The 26198-nt window shown below is 37.3% G+C and overlaps 1 protein-coding gene across 4 annotated transcripts in view; it reads left to right on the forward strand.

Annotated features, from left to right (window-relative positions):
• The window catches only part of GRM8 (glutamate metabotropic receptor 8), a 798631-nt gene that overhangs the window by 529526 nt on the left and 242907 nt on the right, over positions 1-26198 (forward strand). The window contains exon 8 of one of the 4 annotated variants that reach the window (XM_064373708.1): positions 11575-13332. The exons of the other annotated variants lie outside the window; for them this stretch is intronic. Within the exon in view, the coding sequence (XP_064229778.1) occupies positions 11575-11588 (14 nt within the window). The 3' untranslated portion in view covers positions 11589-13332. Of the gene's footprint in view, positions 1-11574; positions 13333-26198 lie in introns of those variants that run through there. 4 annotated transcript variants of the gene reach the window in all.

Genomic DNA, 26198 nt, shown 5'->3' on the forward strand with positions numbered 1-26198 from the left:
TGTAGGTAGATACTATTATTATTATTATTGTTTTTGAGACAGAGTCTTGCTCTATTACCCAGACTGGAGTGCAGTCTCACAATCTTGGCTGACTGCAACCTCTGCCTCGCAGTTTCAAGTGACGCCCCTGCCTCAGTCTCCCAAGCAGCTGGGTCTACAGACATGTGCCACCACACCCAGCTAATTTTTGTATTTTTTTTTAGTAAAGACAGGGTTTCACAATGTTGGCCAGGCTAGACTCGAACTCCTTACCTCAAATGATCCACCCACCTTGGCCTTCCAAAGTGCTGGAATTACAGGTGTGAGCCACTATGCCAGGCCAATACTATCATTATTGAATTACCTTCTACATGTTTATGAGCTTCATGTGAGGGGCTGTGCATTTATTTAATTAACAAAGATTGAATATGTTCAATGTGTACAATATGATGATTAAACATACATATACAGTATGTATTGGTTACCACAAACTAATACATCCATCCCTACCTATGCTGTACCCTAGATCATCAAACATCTTCATTATAACTGAAAGTTTACATCCTTTGACTAACACCTACTCATTTTCCCCACCCGCTAGACTTTGAACAATACCACTCTATTGTCTGCTTCTATGAGCTCAGCATTTTTAGATCTCACATACAGGCATACCTTTTTTTTTTTTTTTTTTTTTTTTACTTTAAGTTCTGGGATACATGTGCAGAACATGCAGGTTTGTTATATAAGTATACATGTGCCATGATGGTTTGTTTAACCCATCAACCCATCATCTAGGTTTTAAGCCCCACACGCATTAGGTATTTGTCCTAATGCGCTCCCTCCTCTTATTCCCTACCCCTCAACAGGCCTGGGTGTGTGATGTTCTTCTTGTGTCTATGTGTTCTCATTGTTCAACTCCCACTTATGAGTAAGAACATGTGGTGTTTGGTTTTCTGTTCCAGTGTTATTTTGCTGAGAATGATGGTTTCCAGCTTCATCCATATCCCTGCCAAGGATATGAACTCATTCTTTTTTATATGGCTTCATAGTATTCCATGGTATATATGTGCCACATTTTCTTTATCCAGTCTATTATTGATGGACATTTGGGTTGGTTCCAAGTCTTTGCTATTGTAAATAGTGCTGCAATAAACATATGTGTGTATGTATCTTTATAGTAGAATGATTTATAATCCTTTGGGTACACACCTAGTAATGGGATTACTGGGTCAAATGGTATTTCTGGTTCTAGATCCTTAAGGAATTGCCACACTGTCTTCCATTTTGGTTGAACTAATTTACATTCCCATCAATAGTATAAAAGTGTTCCTGTTTCTCCACATCCTCGCCAGCGTCTGTTGTTTCCTGATTTTTTAATGATCGCCATTCTAACTGGCGTTATAAGGTATCTCATTGTGGTTTTGATTTGCATTTCTCTAATGACCAGTGATGATGAGGTTTTTTTCATATGTTTGCTGACCACATAAATGTCTTCTTTTGAGAAGTGTCTATTCATATCCTTTGCCCACTTTTTGATGAGGTTGTTTTTTTCTTGTAAATTTGTTTAAATTCCTTGTAAATTCTGGATATTAGCCCTTTGTCAGGTGGATAGATTGCAAACATTTTCTCAGTTGGTAGGTTGCCTGTTCACTCTGATGATAGTTTCTTTTGCTGTGCAGAAGCTTTTTAGATTAATTAGATCCCATTTGTCAATTTGGCTTTTGTTGCAATTGCTTTTGGTGTTCTCTGTTTTCTTGTGTCTCACAGGTACTGTGTTTCTCACAAATTACAGGTTTGTGACAACTCTACGTCAAGTCAGTGGGTGCCATTTTTCCAACATCGTGTGCTTACTTTGTTTCTCTGTTTCACATTTTGGTAATTCTCACAATATTTCAAATGCTTTTATTATTACATCTCTTATAGTGATCTGTGATTAGTGATCTTTGATATTATTATTATAACTGTTTTGGAGCATCATAAATCCCATCTATCTAAGATGGGAAACTTAAACAATAAATTTTGTGTGTGTTCTGACTTCTCCACCAACCTACTTTTCTCCCATCTCTCTTTCTCTCTTTGGGATTCCCCATTCTCTAAGCCATCACAATATTGAAATAAGGTTAATTAATAACCCTACAGTGACCTCTAAGTGTTCAATTGAAAGAAAGAGTCACTTTAAGTCAAAAGCTTAGTAAGGAAGCCTCATGCGGAAAGCCGAGACAGGCCGAAAGCTAAGCTTCTTGTGCCAGTTAGCCAACTTGTGAAAGCAAAGGAAAAGTTCTTACAGGAAATTAAAAGTGCTACTCCAATGATCGTACAAATGATTAGAAAGTGAAACAGTCTTAGTGCTTGTATCGAGAAAGTTTTAATTTGTGTATCAAACCAGTTACAACATTCCTTTATGCCAAAGCCTAATCCAGAGCCAAGCCCTAACTGTCTTCAGTTCTATGAAGGCTGATAGTGGAGAGGAAGCTGCAGAGGTTGGTTCACAAAGTTTAAGGAAAAAATCCATTTCCATAACATAAAAGTGCAAGGTGAGCAGCAAATGCTGATATAGAAGCTTCAGCAAGTTATCCCAAAGATCTAACTAAGATCACTGATGAAGGTAACCATGCTAAATAACAGATTTTCAATGTAGATGAATCAGCCTTCTATTGGAAGAAGATGTGTCATTTAGAAATTCATAACCAGAAAGAAGTCAATGCCTGGCTTCAAAGCTTCAAAAGGCAGTCTGACTCTCTTATTAGGGGCTAATGCAGCTGGTGGCTTTAAATTGAAGCCAGTGCTCATTGACTATTCTGAAAACCCTAGGGCTCTTAAGAATTATGCCAAATCTAGTCTGTCATTACAAACAATGCCAGGATGATATCATATTTGTTTATAATATGGTTTACTGAATATTTTCAGCCCAGTGTTGAGACCTACTGCTCAGAAAAGAAGATTGTTCCAAAATGTTAATGCTCATTGAAAATTTACCTGGTCACCTAAAAGATCTGATGAAGAAATATAAGGAGTTTAATGTTGTTTTCATGCCTGCTAACATAACATCCATTCTTCAACCCATGGATCAAGGAGTATTTTGACTTTAAAGTCTTACTATTTAAGAAATGTATTTATTTCATTTTATTTTATGTTTTTGAGACAGAGTCTTACTGTGATGTCCAGGCTGGATGCAGTCTGGGCTCACTGCAATCTCCACCTCCTGGATTCAAGCAATTCTTGTGCCTCAGCTTCCCAAGTAGTTGGGATTACAGACATGTGCCTCCACACCCAGGTATTTTTTTTTTTCTATTTTTAGTAGAGACAGGATTTCACTGTGTTGGCCAGGCTGGTCTTGAACTCCTGGCCTCAAGTGATCCATCTGCTTTGGCCTCCCAAAGTGCTAGGATTACACATGTAAGCTACTGTGCCCAGCCAAGAAATGTATTTTATAAGGCTATAGCTGCCATAGATTGTGATTCTTCATATGGATCGGGGCAAAGGAAATTGAAAACTTCCTGAAAAAATTCACCATTCTAGATGCCATTTCTCTTAAGAACATTCATGATTCATGGAAGGAGGCCAAAATGTAAACAGTAGAAGTCTGGCAGAAATTGATTCTAACTCTCATGGATGACTTTAAAGGGTTCAAGACTTTAATGGAAAAAGTAACTGCAAATGTGGTAAAAATTGCAAGAGATTTAGAATTAGAAAGTGGAGCCTGATGTTGTGACTGGATTGCCACAATTCCATGATCAAATTTGAACAGATAAAGAGTAGCTTCTTAGGGATGATCAGGAAAATGGTTTCTTGAGATAGAATCTACTCCTGCTGGAGGTGCTGTGAACATTAGTGAAATGACAACAAAGGATTTAGAATATTATATAAACTTAGTTAATAAGGCAGCATCAGAGTTTGAAAGGATTGACTCCAATTTTGAAAGAAGTTCTACTCTGGGCAAAATGCTATTAAACAGCATCACATGCTACAGAGAAACCTTTCATAAAAGGATATGTCAATCAATGCGATACTTTATTGTTGTCTTGTTTATGAAATTGCCACAATGATTCCATCCTTCAGCAACTGCCACTCTGATCAGTCAGCACCCATCAACATCGAGGCAAGATCCTCCACCAGTCAAAAGATATGACTTGCTGAAGGCTCAGATGATAATTAGCATTTTAAGCAATAAAATATATTTCAAATAAGTTATGTACTTTCTTAGACATAATGCTGCTGTACAATTTGTAGACTATAATAGGGTATAAAACTAAGTTTTATGTGGGAAACTAGAAAGTTGTGTGACTCACTGTATTGTGATATTCAGTGTATTGTGGTGATCTGGAACTGGACCTGCAATGTTTACAAGGTATACCTACCTGTATAAGTGAGAACATAATGGTATTTGTCTTTCTGTGCTTGGCTTATTTCACATAGCATAATATCCCCTGAGCTCATCCATGTTATTGCAAATGACAGATTTTCTTTTCTTAATGTTTGAATAATGTTCCATTATATATATGTACCCCAATTTCATTATTCATTCTTCTGTCCATGGACACTTAGATTGTTTCCATAGTTTTGCTATTGTGAATAATACTACAGTGGAAAAGGAGGGATAGATATCTCTCTAAAACATTGATTTTATTTTTTAGATATATATCCAAAGTGGGGTTGCTGGTTCATATGGTAGTTCTATTTTTAATTTTTAAAAGAACCTCTGAACTGTTTTCGGGAATTGCTGTTCCAATACATTCCCACCAACAGTGTACAAGGGTTCATTTTCTCCACACTCTTTGCAACACTTATCTCTTGTATTTCTCCTCCTCCTCCTCCTCTTTCTTCTCCTTCTTCTTCCTTTTTCTTAAAAAAAAAAAAAAGACATTAAGTTCTTGCTATATTGCCCAGGCTAGTCTCAAACTCCTGGGCTCACACAGTCCTCCCACTTCAGCCTTCTGCATAGCTGGGATTACAGGCATGAGCTACTGTACCCAGCTTCTTGTCTTTTTCATAGTAGTTATTTTAATAGGTGTGAGGTAATATTTCATTGTGGTTTTCATCTGCATTTCTCTAATGGTTAGTAATGTTGAGCATATTTTCATGTACCTGTTAGACATTTGTCTGTTTTCTTTAGAAATATGTCTATTCAGATCCTTTCCTTGATTTTTCAAAACTTATTTGAAAAAAATTGCATATATTTATTATGTATAGCATATTGTTTGTCATACATATACATCGTGGAATGGTTAAATTGAGCTAATTAACATATGCATTAATTTACGTATTTTGCAGTGAGAACACTTACATTCTACGTTTTATGGAGTTTTCAAGGGCATAATACATTGTATTAATGATATCACCATGTTTTATAATAAATATCTTAAATTTATTCTTCCTATCTAAAATTTTGAATCCCTTCACCAACATCTCTCCAACTGTTCCCCACATCCTTCATTTCCCAACTATTCCAGCCCTTGGTAACCACCATCATACTCTCTACCTCCATGAGTTCAACTTTTGTAGTTTCCACATATGACTGAGTTTATGAGGTATTTTTCTTTTTGTGCCTGATTTATTTCACTTAATGTCTTCCATGTTCACCTATGTTGTTGCAAATGACAGGATTTCCTTATGTTTTAAGGCTGAGTGGTACTCTACTATATATACTATTCAGCATATATATATATATATATATATATATAATTTTCTTTATCCATTCATCCGTTGACAGATATTTAGATTGATTCCATATCTTGGCTATTGTGAATAATGCTGCGGTGAACATGATAGTGCAGATATCTCTTTGATATACTGATTTCTTTCCTTTGAAAATACACCTAATAGTGATTTGTTGGATCGTATAGTAGTTCTGTTTTTATTTTTTTGAGAAACCTCCATACTGTTTTCTGTAATAGTTGTACTAATTTACATTCCCACCAAGTATGTACAAAGGTTTCCTTTTCCATGTTTTTGATAGCACTTATCTTTCATTTTTTGATAATAGCTATTCTAAAAGGTGTGTAGTGATGTCTCATTATGATTTTAATTTTTATTTCTCTGAGGATTAGTGATGTTGAACATTTTTTCATATACCTATTGAACATCTGTATATCTTCTTTTGTAAATACCTATTCATATCCTTTGCCCATTTTTTAGTTGGATACTTTGTTTTCTTACTATGGAGTTGTATGAATTTCTCATTTAACTTGAATATTAGCCCCTTATCAGACACATGGTTTGCAAATATTGTCTCCCATTACATGTTGCCTTTTCATTTTGCTGATTCTTTCCTTTGCTGTGCAGAAACAAACTTTGTTTTTAATTTGATCTAGTCCCACTTGGTTTTGTTTGCTTTTATTGCCTGTGCTCTTGGTGTTCTAGCCAAAAAAACATTGTTAAGACCAGTGTCAAGGAGATTTTCTCCATGTTTTTTTCCTAGGCTTTTAATGGTTTGAGGTCTTACATTTAGATCTTTAACCCATTTTGAGTTGATTTTTGTGTATCATGTAAGATAAAGGGCACATGTCATTCTTTCTCATGTAGATACTGTTTTTCAAACATAATTTATGAAAGAGACTTTCTTTCCTTATTGTTGAATATCAGTTGACCATACATGCATGGGTTTATTTCTGGGCTATTTAATTCCATCTGGGCTGTGCATTTAATATGTTGAAACTCTAGAGCCCAGAATAGACCTAGAGCATAGGAGAAAGTAAATAAATGTTTGATGAAAAAAAGAAATTCTATTTAAATAAAGGATTCCCTAATACTACACACCCACTTCCCCACATACATACCTTATGGCAAGATACAATTTGTTTAATGAACACTCTCGTGCCATTCTAGTGCTCATCTTGTTTTCAGCTGTCTTATAACTTGGACTCCTTCTGAAATTCAGAAACTTTAGCCTTTATTAATAATAATAATAATACAAGACTTCTATACAATAATAGCTATAGCCTTTTTGTGGAGGTGAAAGTTAATCTACCTTTGTTTCTCTGGTGAGCCATGGTAGGTTCCTGAGCAGGGGAGCACTGTAATAATACAGTGTTTTAGGATTCGTTGTTGTTGTTGTTAAACATTAAAAAGAAGAGAGAGAGAGAGAAACAAGGTTTCACCATGCTGCCCAGGCTAATCTTGAACTCCTGAGCTCAAGGAATCTGCCCACTTTTCCCTCCCAAAGTACTAAGATTACAGGCATGAGCTGCCATGCCTAGCCAGGAATATTTACATAGTTAATATGTAGAAAATGAAGTGCCTTGAAGAGAGAGAAGCTATAAGGTGGCCAGGTGGCCCTTTTATCATGAGATAAAAAGGACTAGGACCCCAGTGAGCATTTTGTCCACTTTTGCAGTAGACATGGCAGATATCAGGTGTATATTAAGAATAGTGAATAATGGGGACCATTGGAAATAACATGTGAAGAATGTACGTAATGCTTTTTAAAACCAGACTTACAGTATCTTATCTATCGCTGCCTCAACTACTCATGTATGCTTTTCCTGTATCATGAAGTATTAGTAAAAACAAAAAAATTCTGCATTCTGAGAGTTGACCTAGTATGTTGATCATTTTGTGTGTTAACTTGACCAGACCACAAGGTGCCCAGGTTAAACATCATTCTGGGCATTTCTATGAGGGTGTTTTAGGATAAGATTTACCTTTAAATTTGTAGACCGAGTAAAGAAGATTGCTCCTCCTAATGTGATGGGCCTCATTCATGTAGTTGACAGTCTGAATAGGACAAAATGGCTGGCTTTCTCCAAGGGAAACTTTCCCCCACCTTACTGACTTCAAACTGGAACATTGGTTTTTTTCCTGCCTTCTGATTTGAACTGAAAAATCAGCTTTTCCTGGGCCTCACACTTACTGGCCTTTGGATGGGAACTAGACCACTAGCACTCCTGGGTCTCCAGCTGGCCAACTCACCCTATAGACCTTGGGATCTGGCAGTCAAAATAATAATGTGAGGCATTCTTTATATCAAAAGGTATTTATTATAAGCAATTGGTTTGTTGCTTCTGTTTTTCTGGAGAACCTTGATTAAAACCTATACTAGCTCATGCCTGTAATCCCAGCACTTTGGGAGGCCGAGGCGGGTGGATCACAAGGTCAAGAGATCGAGACCATCCTGGTCAACATGGTGAAACCCCGTCTCTACTAAAAATACAAAAAATTAGCTAGGCATGTTGGCGTGTGCCTGTAATCCCAGCTACTCAGGAGACTGAGGCAGGAGAATTGCCTGAACCCAGGAGGCGGAGGTTGCGGTGAGCCGAGATCGCGCCATTGCACTCCAGCCTGGGTAACAAGAGCGAAACTCCGTCTCAAAAAAAAAAAAAAACACCTATACTCTACATTTCTAAAACCTAATAGCCAGTTTCTCTCAGGTTCATAGGATATTGAAACAAAGAGAAAACTTCAGATGTTACCTGCAAGCATCTTCTTTCTACTAAATAAATTTTCCATGACATTGAAATTAATATCAGCCTTTGCAATTATATGTTGTTTCCTATCTCGTGCAGTCCCTATCTCAAAGTAATGGTGCTTTTATCTAAAATTCATTTAGTAGTGACATATTTAATGATTACTTGGGCTTTCTTTACTTACATTAATTAGGCTTTAACAAACCAGAAAACCCATAAAATAATAAATAGCTTGAAATTAATATAGTGAAAATTCATTAAAAAATCTCTTGGTTTCTTAATTTATTGCCGCTCCTGAATAAATATGCTCAGATATTTTTATTTTCCTTTAGTGTGAATCACTTCAACTTAAAGATTAGATGTTTAAATATTTTGAGACTCTCCAGTGTTTTCAGACCATGGAAAGTCTTAAACATTTTACATTTCTTAATGACTATGAGTTCAAATAACACATTTGTGATAACCTGCTAGTTTAATATACATACATGTTAACATATATAAATATTAAACTAGCATTTTAACTAATTACATGTTAGTTTCATGTACATTCATACATATATACTTGCTTAGGCCTGTGCACAAATATATGTACACACACACACACACACACACACACACACACACATGCTTGTCCATGCATAGATCTATGTATATTCTCTCTGTAATATTTTCAGACAAACAAAATATATATAGGTGGAGGTAAAATATATGTTTAGTGACTGACATAGCTACTTTTCAATATATGGCAATCATAAAAACAACCTCATCCACAATGGTATTGATAATTATGATGATAAAACTTACATATGTAATGGGCTTAGCAAGTTTGTGCAGCAAGGAGATTGGCATGGTGGTCCATGGTATCCTGCAATGCTAGCAATATAGCATAAGAACAGCATGTCAGCTCTCCAGATAGTAATTTTAGCGAAGTAAGCAGACTTCAACTTATAGTCTCAGGGCTACTGATGAGGGTTGGGAGAATATAGGAAACATATAATAAGAGGATTGTAAATATCCTGACATCTCATTTGATGGTAGTGTAGGTAGACAGAAGAAGTCCAGTTCTTCCTGGGTCTGAGAAAATGTTCATGAATTTGCAGGTAAGCACAATAGAGTGAACTGCTGATAGCCTTTGGTAAGAGCCAGCATACGAAAGAGGTGCTTTGTTGTCCAGATTTGGTAGCTCAAGCCTATAATCTCAATGCACTGGGAGGCCAAAGCTGGAGGATTGCTTGCTCCCAGGAGTTTAAGACCAGACTGGGCAACATAGCAAGACCCTATCTCAACAAAAAAAAAATTACAAAATTAGCCAGGCATGGTGGAGCACACCTGTAGTCCTAGATACTTGAAAGATTGAGGCAGGAGGGTAGCTCAAGGCCAGGAGTTTGAGACTGCAGTGAGGTGTGATCATGCCACTGCACATCAGCCTGAGTGACAAAAATGAGACCTTGTCTAAAAAAAAAAATGCTTGGATGTACTGTGCCCTGAGGTTTTGTTTATGACTCTTGTGTTAAAGTGTCTTTACCTGAAACCTGGTTTAGATGAGGATTTCCATGGAAAACTGACTGTTCCTTTGCAGATTCTTATTTACACCCCTCTCCTTGGCATAGTCTTTTGTCTGGTTTGCATCTCAGCTTTGACTGGTGCAACCAAGGATACCCAAAAACAAACTCTTGATGTTTCAGACATACATTTTTTCTATCCTATGTGTCTCTTGTATGTATTTTATCTATGTGTTTTAGTGAATTATATAGTACATCTATCTTCTGATCTAGCTGAAACCCGAGGATTTAATTCCTCCTTTTCCTCACCCCTGCTGGTACTACTGACATAGTCCTACTCCTATATTAATCTTCCTGCTTTAATTCCTTTCCTGCAAGACATCTAGTCTAATATTCTTAAAACTAGATCATGCCTGATTGAAACTCCTTGATGAATTCACAATATACTCAGAAAAAAATCTGAACTTGCCTCATTGAGATGGCCCTGATCAGACACCCACAATGTCTCATTTTCCACATTCCCACCTCTTCATTCTTCCAGCAACAACTTTCTTCTTGTGCCTTGAACACACCAAGTCTTTTCCCAGCCTCAATCCTGTGCACTTGCCATTTTCTTAGTCTGGAATTCTCTTCCCCTTGTTTGCCACATGATTCCTTTCCATTCTTCATTTTTATCACTCAGCATTCTGTGACAGGTAACAGAAACCACTCCATTTTAATCAGAAAGGAACTTAACATGATAAGTTAGTGCTTAGTTTTTTAGAAGGTCTTAGGACTCGCTCCTGGTGTGGAGGTATTCCCGACTCTAAGAACACCGCCGTAGAATGGGCTTTCTACGTCTGCCACATCAGGAAGCTGGGGAGTTAGGAGGCTGCTGTCCCAACCACTGGTTCAGAGTTGTCCTACTGTAACCATGAGTAGGGGATCAGGAAGTGGGGTCAGAACCGTTAGCTTCAGGAACACATCTTATGTGCTATCTGACAATAAGAATGCCGGACTTCTGTGCCAGTGAAGTAGACACCTTCTCTGCCACTGCATCATCCTACAGCTTAGTTCTGAATCAGTGCTTCGCATGAGTATATCTGGTTGCCTGTGTCTAAATCCAGATCCCTAGCTGTGGAGGAGGATATAAAACATAGCTTTTAGCTTTCCAGTTTCTGGAGTGCAAGAAGGTATGCCACATGAGGTTGAAACAGATGATGGTCTGCCAGAAGGCCTCCCCTCATTCCCCCGTCCATCCCATGAAATTCTATTATATCACCCTCTTTATTTCCATAATAGCATTTATTAAAATCTCTATCCTTTTAAATTTCTTTTTCATTTGTATACTGTCTGAGTCTTCCACTGTTGGACTGTAAGCTCCATGAGGCAGGGGGCTTTCCTTGCTTATACAGAACTTGGCATGTGCAAATGCTAGCTCAAATGTGTTGCTGAATTGAGTTGAATAAATGAATAAATAGAGCCTACTTATTAGTTCTCTGCCCCATATTCACTAAAGAACACTCATTGGTCTCTGATAAGATTCCCTTTTATTTGGGGTGATCATATAACTTGATGCCCAAATAGGGACACTTTGGAGAAATGGGTAGCATGATTAATAATTATACTAAGACAGAAGGCATGGAATGGGACTGTCTAAAGCAAACCAGGCATACAGTCATCAACTTATTATAATCATTATTCTCTCACAGACTCCTCTTCTTAGGTTGTCTCAGAGGGATCTAGATGTCTCTACCCTGGCCAACTCTTTTCACTCTGTCATTTTCCAGTAGTTGGGTAAGGATTTTGGTTACATGGACTATGACAACAATTTCATACTTCTTGTGGGATTTCTAAAACTAAAAAATTCTCACAGTATTTTACTATCTAGACTATTTGAACTTGATTCTAGATCTTGTAACAATAAAAAACAAAAGCAGAGTTCTAATGTGTGGTTTTCCAATGTCATTTTAAGTAGGTTACTCAGCAATCACTGGGAGAGTTTACTAGAAACAGATTTTTTAAATCATCTTTCTTGGAGCTACTGATTTCTTTAGGATATCTCAAGAATTCTTTCCTTATAAAACTACCAGTGACTATGGTGCATGATTTAAGAATCATGAGATGAGAGGTGTCTGAGTCCCCTTCTGTATTTGGTACAAGGATTAATATGTAACTTTAACATATATAATCACTGGCATTAACTAAGGTAAAAGCTGGAAATGGTTCCACAGTGGAAATTGACAGGCTACTGTGCTCCAGTATGCAGGATGTCTATGTGATGTGAAGCATGTGTTTGCAATATGAGGCAGCCCACCCCCAGCCTTCTGGGCCTGCAGCTGAGATCAACTGTGACTAACCTGATTCCAAAACTAGCTGACTCATTTCATTGCTTCCTGTTTCTCTTATTATACTTTGAAATGTTTTCAATGAAGAGCCTAGCACTCTGCCCAGTGTACTGTAAGTGCTTGGTAATTATTGGTTATATATATACACATTTATTAAAAGAAGGAAGGAAGGAAGGAATGGAATAGAAGAGGAGAGGGAGGGAAGGAAGGAGGGATCAAGTAATGAGGTGTTGTGGTAAATATAGTAGAGAAACAAATTTACTGTTCTTTATTAGGATGCAATTTTAGGAATTTAGGATTTAGGAACATAAACACAAAGTATCTTGGGAACAAGACAAAATTATGCTCTCTGTTGTTTTAGATGATTTGTTAGAAACTGAAATTTTCTTGCACTGGTATTTACGCATCTGACAGTTAAGGTAACTGCTTGTTTGACTGAATGTAACTTGAAAGTATATGTAATTGACATTTTAATTTCGTTAAATGATATAACAGGTTGATGTGAGAATGTACCTGTTCAGGGTGAACTAAATTGGGACTGGATTTGAGAGGCCCTTTTATCACTATCATCAAATTATGTAATTTATTTCTTTCAAAATATCAAACTTAAAAATACAAATTATAATAACATTTATTTTAGGGTTGTGAGAATATCAGAATCTAGTGAGCTAATGAATGACAATCATTGTTTGGAGAATAAAGTGAGCTAATGAATGAGAAAGTGCTAGGAAATATTTTAATGTGAGACATAAAAAAGATTATTTGCCCTTTTCACGGAAATAGATTTTGTTGAAAATCATTAATAACTAGAATATGGAGGCATGCTGTATTCAAATATGTTGCAGTCTTCAGCCTTATTTTCATTACATTGAGCTATTGATTTCTTCATATATTTTAGGTCCAACATGGTTTTTTGCAGATTCTAGTATCTGAAAGAACTTTTTAATGAAATAGATTTTTATTGTTCATTCATTGTCTTAGATATTGTGAAATTGCTGTTGTTCTGTCCTATGCCAATCGTAGACATAATACAATCTGCACTTACTGATGGGAAATTGAACGGATAAACTTCATTCTGTAAGGTTGAATCAGTGATTAAAATAACCCTATGAACTATCTGAACAGTGTGTGTGCCTTGGTTCTGGTTTTCTTCTATCTAATTGTAGCCCCAGTATCAGTTAACATCCTCCATCCCGCTGTGCAGTGATGCTTACTTACTCTGAACAGATGTTATAGTAACTGGAAAAAAATCAGTATATCCATCAATAGACCTAGATCTCATATCTCATAAAAATGTACTTTCCATCATTCTCTTTGAGCCATTATTCATTATTGTCCCCAAAAATGTGTTTTGCAACGGGAGAGATGCAGCCAGCTTAGGCAAGCATGCCTCTAGCGGGTTTAGGGCATTTCTGGAGCACTCTGACTCTTTATCTGGAGCCTGGAAATGATTGTTTGACACACACCAGATGGAGAACTTCATCAGACACTGAAACTGGTACCTTGGAGCCTGCAAAATACTTCTCATTGCTTCAGGGGTGGAAAAAGTAAAGATGCAGAAACATAAAAGTCAAAATCAAAATGTAATAGAAAAATGAAAGAGGAAATAGAAGAGGAAGGTGATAAAAATAAATGTATGAACTGCTTTTTTATTTAGCAGTCTTATCAAAATCACAGGGGATTTTTTTTTTTTTTTTGTCTGTTAGAGTCTCGAGTCCTTAGGCATCTCATGAAATATCATGAATTTTCAATGTGCTTTAAATTTTACATTTTTGAAAGCAAAGGAATTTTCTTACATGTGGCATCAGTCCAGCAGATACAAACTAGCACAACAGAACTCTTATAAGCTTATTTTTATCGAATTTACTTATCATAAAAGCAGTACAGTTACAATTGAGGGAAATAATGGAAAATGGCTTTGCTGTGAATTTTGATGACTTTGTTGAATCTTTAAATCTAACCTTATTCCGTCTATCATTAGTCTTTTCCTTTCATGCCCTTTGATGGCAATCGTGTTTTACAGATGAACCCATTAATTCACTGGGAGGTTAAGTGATTAGCTTTGCCTGGCACTCAGGTGCAGGGTTAAGATTAGATAAAAGTCCCTCAGGGTCTAGTGATTGCTAAATTTTGAGGACAGTGACCCTTCTTATTATAAAACCAGACATTCAGAAATTATCTAACAGCTTCTTCCACCACATTCAAAAGAAGTGTTATTTACCTTTACAGAGAAAGTGCCTACGATGGCTTTGAAAACCAGGTTGCTAGAAAGACACATTTTCTTTTCAGCAGCTAATTTAATTTAGGGAAAATTTATTGAGATAAATATAAATATAAATGTATTTCAATATATGCAATGCCTACATAATTAATAATAAAGTAAGTATTTATTTAGCCTGTTAATATTCCAGGCACCCCAACAGGCTCTATTGGGGTTACAAAGGTATGCAACTCGTAGAACCTGCCCACATTGAGTCATTCATTGTTTCATTATTTTATTCATTCATTTATGACAGTCAATAACTGTTTTTAAGTTAATGAAGTAATAGCTTGACTGGGAAAGGTTTCATGGTCTAGATTGCATGAGATGGATAAAATGTTAACAGGCACAGAAGTCCGAGTCATTCCAGGTATGGGAAATAACATGACAATCTCTCTTCTAAATAAATCTCCGTGGTAGAAAGACATAGTAACATTTAGTGAGTAGCAGATGCACTGATATGCCTAGAGCATTTTGTAACATGAGTGCAGGTGGAAAGTAATTTTAATGTAAGTTGAATATTTATAAAACATATTTAAAAGATAAGCATCATTTTTTTCTTCAATTTTGTGATTCATCTTGTTTTCTGTAAATGGTGGAAAATAGAACAATTGTGTTATATTCCAATCCTTCCTCTACAACCCTCTCAATAAAATTATAACAAAGAGGAAGCCACTACATAATTTCCCTTCCACTTACTGTAGAAGAAAAACAACTCAAGATTAATTGTGAGAGTTTCACCAGAGTATTGCCTAATTAAAGATGACCAGAGAAGCAGCAGCCTCAGAGATTCCTTTAATTTGACAACCTGAATACTTAGCATGTTTAAGAATAGTTCTCAGGGGTAGTTCCACAATCTATTCCATTTGTATAAACCTCTGGAACTTCACTCAGACAACTGGAGTGCAAAGGAGTAACTTACTTCCATGAGCAACAAACATTTATTGCATTTGCTTGCATTGTTTCTCACCATTTTAGTAAATATTTTATTTCTGAAATGGAATAACTGTTTTATGGAAAAATTGCTTGAAGATGAAGATTTCAGTGAACTTGGGGTTCCATTGCAGCCTTGAGTATAATTTCCACCTGAAGGTTGGGTAAAGGCATTTTTGAAGAGACATGAGCAACACTTAAGCACCCCTTCCATATTTTCAGTAAATAGTATTTTAAATGCTTCTTTGTTCTTCCCTTGTTAAATCTTCAGGTTAGTAACTGCTGATTAATGCCCCAAAGAGAATACAGGAAGATAAGTTTTACATATTAACTTCCCTGAATTTGGGGATGGGGAGAAGTGAAGAAGGATGTGAGTAAATCTTATAAACATTTCAAAAGAAAAAAAAAAAGACCCACATGGGGAGATGTGTTAATGTGTTGTTCAGGCAATGAAAGTGCTTTACTTTTCTTTCTTTTATTGTGTATATTTAAGGCACACAACATCATGTTTTGATACATATATATTTAGTGAAATATGTATGTATTCAAAGGTCAAGCACATTAGCATGTCCATCATGTCACATAATTACCTTTTTAATTTTTTTAGTTGCCATTTTAGCTGATTTCTAATATATAATACAGTATTATTAACTGTAGTCCTTATGCTGTACCTTAGATCTTAAGCCTTATTTATTTCACAGATAACTCAACAGTTGTTTATGTAACTGCAACTTTGTACCCCTTGACATTCATTTCTCCATTCCCCACCCCCTCCTTGTCCCTGATAACCACTGTTGTACTATCTGTTTCTACAGGTTTGACTTTTTTTTTTTTTCAATTCTGCACATAAGTGAGAACATATAGTATTGGTCTTTCTGTGCCTGGCTTCTTTCACTTAGCGTAATATCCTCCAGGTTTGTCCATTTTGTCACAAATTACCGAATTTTTTTTGAAAGATTCGACAATATTCTGTTGTGTATATGTATGCATTTTCTGTATCCATTTATCCCTTGAGGGACGCTTAGGTTGCTTTCATATCTTGGCTGTTGTGAATAGTGCTGCAACAAACATCAGAGCCCAGAATTTCTACAAGGTGCTAATTTGACTTCCTTTTGGGCATATAACAAGAAGAGGGATTGCTAGGTCATATGGTTTCACTTCCTAGGTGGAAGCCTCCCATAGTTTTGAAGGCTTGTATTCAGTAAACTGTCTATGGCAATCCCATCTGCGCCTCCTTTTTTTCAGCTTCTGTCTCTCTCTGTTTTGGCATCTATCTTCTCTGACTTCTTCCTTCCCACATCACTTCTCTATTGCCAGTTCCTTTTAGCCTCAGTAAATAAACATGTTCAAGTTTCTTATTTCATAACAGAAAAGTTAAAATAAATAAAAACATCACCTTTAAACCTTCTGCCTCTCTCTCTCAGTCATGGCTTCCTTAAAGAGAGGAGGCTTCCAAGTGTCACCACTGCGTTGTCTCAGGATCAGTATTGCACTTCAGCATGCCTTAGCATGGCACTGTGACTGATCTTACTATTATTTAACATTTGAATATTTTGTTCATCATTTTTTGCCTTCATTTTGATTTTTTAAAATTTTTCATTAAAGTAGTATTTATCCTGGTTACCCAAATGCCCATCAACGATAGACTGGATAAAGAAAAGGTGGCACATATACACCAGGGAATACCATGCAGCCATAAAAAGGAATGAGATTATGTCCTTTGCTGGGACATGGATGGAGCTGGAAGCCATTATCCTCAACAAACTAATACAGACACAGAAAACCAAAGACGGCATGTTCTCACTTGTAAGTGGGAGCTGAGCAACGAGAACACATGGATACAGGGAGGGGAACAATACATACTGGGGCCTGTCAGGGGTGGGCAGGGGAAGAGAGAGCATTAATATCAATAGCTAATGCATGTGGAGCTTAATACCTAGGTGACGGGTTGGTAGGTGTAGCACACCACCATGGCACACATTTACCTACATAACAGACCTTCACATCCTACACATGTATCCCAGAACTTAAAGTACATTTTTTAAAGGAGTTTTTGTTTCTTAAATTTTGTATCCAGTTGAATGCATCACTTACCTCACCCTAGTCCTGGCCCTGTGTGTCCATTTGTGCATTTCACAGGTAACTCAAGCTGTTTGTATCCTACCTTCAGTCAAGTCTTCTTTCACACTGTTGTTCCCTGTTTCTGTGAACATCACCACATTTTGCCTGACAGAAAGCTGGGGATATCCTAGACATGTCTTCAACCTTTTCTTTATCCCTGTCTCTCCAACCTTATAATCAATGATCATATGTTGCCTCTTATGGCTCTTTAATATCTTTCTTCAAAACTCTGTCTCTACTTAAGACCCTCCTCATTTCTTTCCTGAATTGCCAAGAATTGTCCTGTAATTATTGTTTTATGCTAATGTTTCCCCCCATCCTTCTGTTATTTACATAATTGTGGCCAGAAAAATTTTTCTAAAATTAAAATCTGATCATACATCCTTGACTACTTAAAGTCTTTCAATACCTTTTTATTGGCTTAGCATAAAATCTGAGATCCTTAGCAAGCCATATAAGAACCTTAATCATCTGGACCTGCTAAGCCCTTCATTTTTATCTCTTGTCACTGACCAATTAAGACCTTTGCTGAAATACTTGCAGGAAGGCAAATAGGTTATTTCTCACAGCATGGGCCTTCTAATATACTATTTCTTCTGCCTGAAATTCTCTTCCTTTAAAACTCAATTTTGGGGACATTATCCAGGAATTCTTCTTGATGCTTACAGTTTCAGCTAGGCATTCATTCCATCTACTTCCCGTCTGTCATTCAGTACTTCTGTTTCATAGCTGATACTGTTTCCTAGTCAGTCTGGTCTCCATGCTATGAATTATTTGGGAACAGAGACCGTATCTTTTAACTCTGTGTCTCTAGTACATTATACAGTTCTTGGAAGAAAGTACGTATTTCCAAATGATAGAAGACATCAGTCTGGATTATTATTCTTTTCTCATTTCTTTATAATTAAAACAGAACTCCCTTTAAAAATATTTTTAATGTGTTACTAATTTAGTATTTTGAGGGATCAAGATTTGTCTATCTGCCTATAAATAGTTTTTCTTGAATATAGGCATTTCAGTTCCTCCCCTCTCTATCTCTCCTCTGTTGGAAAAGCCACCCAATCCATGCAATCCTAGTACAAACTGAGATGCTTTAAAATAATGATATTTTATTCACAGAATATCTGTGAGGCAAAATTAGGGATACAGGGAAAAAGCAGTTTACCATCTGACAGGACCACGCACATTCTGTTTCTCTATTAAGCTCAGACCTCCCGATACATGTTAGAATCAAGGCATGAGACCATGGTTATTGGCCACGTTAAATTCCTCTGACTGGACTTTGGAGCTGGACAAGAATAGCATGGGCATCTAGTCCAGGCAAGGAGTCTCAAGGGACAAACATATCTCAAGGTTCTGACTGACCTAGACTGACATAATTTAATAGCACATGCGTGAAAGCATCATTAAATCTAACTAGTTTTGCCTAAGCAGAACCCAGAGGGAGAAACATAGATCTAAAATAAGGCTTAGTGTATTTCAACACTCAAGAGCTCTCTTGATCACTTTAAGGAATGCTAACAATTTTCCATGCATATGACAGTTATGAGGCAATTAATGGAATACTTTGCAAATCAATTGCAAGAAAGAAGAGAAAAAATTTAGTAAGTAACAGCTGAAGTAAAAAATGAAACTGCTATAAATATAGATAATAGCTTCCATTAAAAGTGTCTTCCAACATTGGAAAGTTTAATCACAGTTACACTCAAATCATTGGTTACATTCTATTTTGCAGTTATCCAGCTTGGGAAAATCTATGCACTATTAAACATGATAGGTTCAATGTTTTTTATAATATCTGGTCAGCAGTGGAAAATTTTGTTAGCTATTTCATTAACAAGTTTCAGTTTCATTTAATTCTAACAATAATAATTAAAAAGCAAGTACTGTTTTTTAGATGGTGCATGTCTAATGTGTAGAAGGGGAGGAATTTTTCCAAACTTAGAGAAATTGAGAAAAAATCATATATGGAAATATAAATAGACCTAACTATTTGTATTTAGTTAACAAATATAACTAAATATAGTTTAGTTTGTTTTCTTATAAATAAATAAGAAAAACATAGTTGGGAGAAACATTTGCTTCAAATATAAGAGAAACATTTAAAATATTGAAAATTTACAACAGTCATACAAATTTCTAACAAACTATCTTAAAAAATCTTAAAATAGCAATTTACAAAGGCCATATTCCAACAATTTATGAAAGAAACTACATTTGACTGATACATTTATGAAAATGATTATGCCTTAGATATAATAAATGAAACATAACTTGAGACATATTTTTCATCTTTTGAATTAGAAAATATTTTTGGAATAAATATTTTTAATTGATAAGAAATCACAGAGATCAGACTACTATTTTATATGCCTGGCAAAAGAGTAAACAAACTATAAAATTGTCTAGAAAATAATTTGGCAGCTATTTTCTTCTTGCTGTTTCGTTTCAGAAAAACTACTTACAAGAATTTTACTCTAAGAAGTAATGTAAAATTTTTAGAAAAAATATTTGTACCTATTTAAAAATATTTTTGTATTAGAAAACAAAGGATACACAAATGTCAATAGAATGGAATATAATACAGGCATTGATATTGATGCTTATAATAGTTTAACAAAAAGAGGCCATGCTTATAAATATAAAATGCAAAGCACATACATGGTGTGATGTATTGTACTTATATACACCAAAACACAGAAAGAAGAATGCTAATTCATTACAATGCTTAGCTGTGGTTGACAGTCTTGTTGTTAATTATTATTGTTTTCTTGTATTTTTAAAATATATCTTTGATTTTTTTTTATAAGAATCATTTATTTCATAATCAGAAAAAAGGCATTTCAAATAAAAGGAATTTGGTTGGAAATGAATCACAAAGTAATAATAATGTTACTATAATGCTGCCTATTATCCACCACCCTCACGTAAATTAGCAGATTCTTTGTACCCATGTTGACAGTTTGGTTTTCTGTCTTGCCATTTGTTATTGCAGTGAATGACTGCTGTGATCTTTAGGGGAGGTGGCATATCCAATTAATCTTAGTGAAGTTTAAGGCGATTAGTGTGTTATTCACTCTTCCAGCCAACTTTTTCCTTTTGAGGGTTTGGATAGTGAAGTAGGGAGGAGGGAACACCATTCTTATTGCCAAAATAATTTAATAAAGATAGTTAAATAAACAAAGCGTTAGGCTGTGAAAAGAAATTGCCCATAAAGTACAACCTACTAATTTTCTGATCCTGCTTCTGTTTTACAAGATCGATATTTGGAAGGTGATTATTTTACTCTTTCAGAATTTGACCTTTGACAGAAATCAACTCCCTGAGGAATAGTTTGGTTAAACTAAACCTTAACTGAATTCAAAGTTAGTAAGAAACTTGTCCTCAATAGGGAAGAGAAAAAATTGCAGGGTTTTATTTTTTTTTCCAGTCACAACAGTGTATAACTACATCCTAGAGTTAGGAGAAGCAATATCAGATGTGGTCTTTGGGATTCTGATATATTCTCGGTTTACTGCTTAATGCCATAGTATTTTTCCATTATGTGCTGCTGTGAGAGTTCAATCTTTCCCGGATGGCATATTGAACACACCTTCCAAGTGGAGAGTAATGCCTTGTCCTCAAGATAGTCCCCTCCATTCTCAACATTTTTAATATACATCACCTAATGTTGACATAAGGACATGGAGAGGGCCTTAGTCATCACTGTCCTTGGTGGGGGCCACTTAGAGGCCTTTGAGACTCAACCTCAGGCACTTCCTCATCATTCTTTGTCACTCTCATTCTATAGCAAGTCAACGTACCTGCCACTGTTCCAGAGTTTGACCCAATTATACTAGAACTTCAAAGGTTGTGGTATCAAAATTAAGATTCTGGTACTCAGGAATGTTTCTATAATTTTAGTGATCCACATAGGACTAACCGTTGGTTGGAGAAAGTTCGTTAGCCCTCTCACTTCTGTGTCAAGGTGTTTATTATAGGAAAAGTTTGATTCCTATTGTGAATAGGCAACATTGCCTTTTCTGTTCCTTTCACTTCCAGTTCTCTTTCTTTTCAGCTTATTTCTCTCTCCTTCAGAATTCCAGAGCTCTGATCTTCCCTCCATTCTACCCTAAACTTGCCATTGAGAAAGAATTCCATACAGTCCTTTACACTCAGACCTAAATGTCACTTTATAATGAGGTTTCTATCATTCTTAGTGTCATTTGCATTTAAAAGGGCCTGAAGATCTAAGTAGTCTACCAGGATTAAATTCTGACTGAGTAGAATTCCTTGAGTTAGCAGTTATGTAAGGAGTATTTTAGGGATTGGTGCCTCTTCTACTCAGCGAGCTCTGTTTGTCATTAAGGGCAGCACTGAAGTTGATCAGCTCCACTCTTTCTCTCTGCTTGCATGCTCACTTTCCTCTTTGCGGGGCCCCAGTCTTATCCCTTCAGGTGGGTCCAAACAGACTCTCATTCCTCTAACACTGTCTTAACTCATTACTGAAGTGTTGGTTCTTTTGGCCAGTTCTAATGATAGCAGCAATAGCCTGTCTGGAGGGCCTTTGCCATGACCCTGGCTGCAGTGGGGGAGTGTGGCTAGGGCTGCGCCCTCTCAGGAACAGATGGAAGCCCTGCCCCCTTCCAAGTTGGAGGGTCAGGAGCCCCCCCACCCCCGCTCCTTCAGGCACCACTGCAGCCACCTAGCTGCGGCTGCAGACCCAGGCATCTCTGCACTCTTGGGGGCCTGGGAAGCCCTTTTACCCCTGCAAGCTCAGAAGTCCCTGCTCCCCCTGCCTGGCCTCTCCCCACTGCCGGTGCCTGCTCTGATTTCAGAGCAAAGTTAAGGCCGAGCCCAGGCACTGTTGGAACCTGCCCAGGTCAGTGCCCACTTTGGACAGCACTGAAATACCAGCCCCCTGCCCCTTCAGCCCCCTCTGGACTTTGGGCACTGATGACCATGAGAGGGAGTCCAAGAGGGATCTAAGGGCAGCTCAGTGTTCGCTTGCAGGCACCCCTTGGCATGCATAGCCTAATAGCCATGGGCACTGTAAATGGCAGGTTAATGTCAACAGGAGGCAGACAGGCTCCTGGGGAGAAAGGGGAGGGTGTCTAGTGAAACTCCACCTTCAGGCCAGTTCTGTAGATGAAAATGAGTATATGTGGTGCTTTTTCTGGGCCCACCCATGGCTGCCCATGGACCAATCAGCATTTACTACCTCCCCTCTGAAGTCCATAAAAACCCTAGACTCAAGCCAGACTCAGGCAAATGATGGAATGACCATCATTTGGTGAGAGACCATCATTATGGGTCTCTGTTCTGCTGAGAGCTGAGCAGATGATGGGATGCTCTGCCTGCAGAGAAAAGCTACCCACTGGAGGTCTCCTGTGAGTTGTTCAGTAAAGCACCTCTTCACCTTGCTCACCCTCCACTTCTGTGCATACTTCATTCTTCCTGAGTGTAGGACAAGAATTTAGGAACCACTAAATGGTGGGGCTGAAAGAGCTGTAACACACACAGGGCCAAAACACACCCCTTGCTCACCATGTTATGGTCTCCTAGCAGGAGAGAAGAGCTGTAGACCAAGGAGCTCCCTGAGCCAGGGCTGTGACACCATCTTGAAGCTCTGCAGTTCCCCAGCCCCAGCCGATGAAGCTGCTTGTGGTATGCCTGTTTCAGCTACAGCCTTGCACGGAGCTCACACTCACACAGGTGCCTGAAGCTGACCACCCCACCACAGTCAGCTTGTCTGGCTGTGCACAGTTGCTGGATCCCACACTTGCTTGCTCATACACCCCTCACCACTCCACGACTGGCTCATCCTTGGCAGGTGTGGGCAGGTGTCTCATCCAGTAGCACAAGCCGAGTGCAGCCTGCCAGGCTGAGTAGACAGAATGAGCCCAGCAGGCCCGAGCAAAATTCAGGCAAAGGCACCATCAGCCACAGAGGTTTCTGGCCAGAAAAGCAACACTCCAAGTATCCTGTGACAACAGTAGCAGTAGGAATAAATTCAGAAGCAATTCCCAGCTCCAACACAAGAAGTTCAGCCCTAGAATTTGTCTTTGCTTTGTTTACACAGAGTTTATCTTTTATACATTCCTCTGGCCAACTTCCTTATAATATTTTTTATGGAGAATCTTCCACCTTACAGCTTAAATACAGGAAAACAGACCCTCCTTGCCAGAAAGTATTTATTCAGTCCAACTACTGTAATAGAAACATATAGCTTCTCTGAGTCAAGTAGCATAAGAACAATTTATCCATGATCATGCAGAAGCTTCTGATTATATATGTGTTATATGCATGAACTGTATATGTATATACAAACATAATTAAACTAGCTATTGGGTCATTATTACGAGTGAAAATGCAATCTACAAATGTTGATGAGATAAATTGGCAGAGTGGCTCTAATTCTGGCCAGTCCCTCCCTTTCTGCAAATCTCTTTTGGAAAATCCTTTCCAGCCACCCCCTAGGTCCCACCCTTCTCTCCCCTGACACGCATACATTCTACGGGAACTCTTCAATTTTCTAGTGAATGACTTTTTTGAGGTCAGCACCATGGCATTATTGTTCTGATGAGAAATTGAGGCTACTAAGCTTTCATTATTTTAGCCATAACTACATTTTCTTCTATTAGCCATGTAAAATAGGCCCAGTGCTAAACATTTTAAACACATTGCGATCAGTCCTCACAATAACTCATTATTGTTGTTGGCATGATTCTTCTTTTACAGATGAGGATACCTAGGCTAAGAATGGTTTTTTCCTGTCTCTGGTTACCATTGTGCAACAGGGCTTAAGACCAATTCCACAGAATCATTTGGTTAAGGAACCAGCTTTGCTGGGGGAAACTTACAGGCTGGAGTCAGCAAGAGAGGCACACATTCCTGGAGCCTCTTGGCCTCCCACAGGGAGGTAAGCCAGGGCCAGTCCCTTGCTGGACACATAGTGGGTTTATATTCTGTTAAAGCAACATTGCCTGTGATTGGTCTCTGTTCTTATAGAGCAAGGAGAAGAGACTCTGCAGACAGGCAATTTGTATAACAGGCATAATTGTCAGCTGTTTTCCACAGTTTTCTGAGGAAGCCAGCTGCTCAAAACCTGGGAACCTTGGAACCAGTAGAAAGATGCAATTGCTCCTTTGAGGGTGAGAAAGCATTTCCAGCCACTTTTTGAAAAGTCTGCATTATATGCCATAGTCACAGGGGGTGTGTGTGTGTGTGTGTGTGTGTGTGTGAGAGAGAGAGAGAGAGAGTGTGTGTGTGTGTGTGTGTGTGTGTCAGAAAGAGAGAGAAAAAATATAGGGAAAGGAGGGCAGAATTAAAGCCAGATTTTCCTGACCGCAAGGCTAATATATTACCTATTTCCTATAATACTTGCCAAACTTCTGATGTTTTTTGCCTTCTATCTGCAACTTCCTAAACTTACTCTCATTGCCATTTAGCTCAGCTCTACTCCACCCCAAGACAACTATACTTCTGTTCACTCCTTTTATAAACCACTGGGAATATTTATTCTAAGTGTAACTATGTCTCTAAATCTTGGAGACCTCTTCTGCTTTTCCTTAATTATACTTAAGGCTCTATTCATCACCAGCCTCCCTTGAAAAATATCTCTAGTCAAGAGTACTGCTCTCTCACGCAGCTGCATGAGTGGGGTCACAGAGGACTCAGAGTGCCTTTTTGCATAGAGACCCTTGCTCCTTTAATTTCCTGAAAAATACAAATGTGTATTTCCAATATTCGCTTTATCTCTCTATGATATTTTCAATTCCCATCCTTCCTACATTTAATTGACAACTCCTTCTGTATATTTCATAATACCCTAAACATATGTGTATGAGAGATCCTGACACAAAGGTTTTATTTGCATGTATCTTGTCCTATTGGATATGAGAATTTTAAGGGCATTCAGAGAGTGAAAAAGGCACAGAATGTGATAGGATATTTGCAATATACACAATGATTGAGATGATTGTATATAGTCTAGAATAGCTATTTCCTTAAAAAAAAAAAAGTAGAAAAAATGAGCATGTAATTTGAACATGGACTTACTTCACCAATACAAAAAAGAAAAGTTAAAATGGTCCTAAACTCAGTTAATAATCTAGGAAATTCGAGTTAAAGATAAGATAGCAACACCTATCTATAAGAATGACTAAATGTAAAGGAATCAGAATATCAGGTCTTGGCAAGAGTCTGAAGCTGTAAGAATTCTTGCACACTGTTGTGAGGTGTGTAGTTGCCTAAAGCACTCTGTAAAGCAGATAGGCAATATCTACTATGTTTGAAGACAGGCATACCAAATGATCTACCAATTCTATTCTTGGTTACATACTTAATGGAAATACACATCCGCTTGCAACAAAGCATAGATAAAAGAATGTTTCTAGCAGCAATGTGTATAATAGCCAAAGCTAGAAACAACCCATATATTCATTAATTACTCATTAATACTAGAATAGATCATAAGTTATAGTGTGTTAATGTCATGGAATACTATTCAGCAATGAAAACAAGTGATTATGAATAACCATAACAATGGAGATGCTTTTCACAAGCAAAGTCAAAAGTAGCCTAGCAGATAAGTTCAAGTGGAAAAGAAAAGTGATTTCTTTTATATAAAGTTAGAAAAATCACAGGCAAAACTAAACTAAAAGGTTTAGGAATATACTGTTAGGTGAAAATG

Source organism: Aotus nancymaae, unplaced genomic scaffold (genome assembly GCF_030222135.1).
Source record: "Aotus nancymaae isolate 86718 unplaced genomic scaffold, 86718_ANA_hifiasm-v0.15.2.pri h1tg000002l, whole genome shotgun sequence".
NCBI classification, from domain to species: domain Eukaryota; kingdom Metazoa; phylum Chordata; class Mammalia; order Primates; family Aotidae; genus Aotus; species Aotus nancymaae.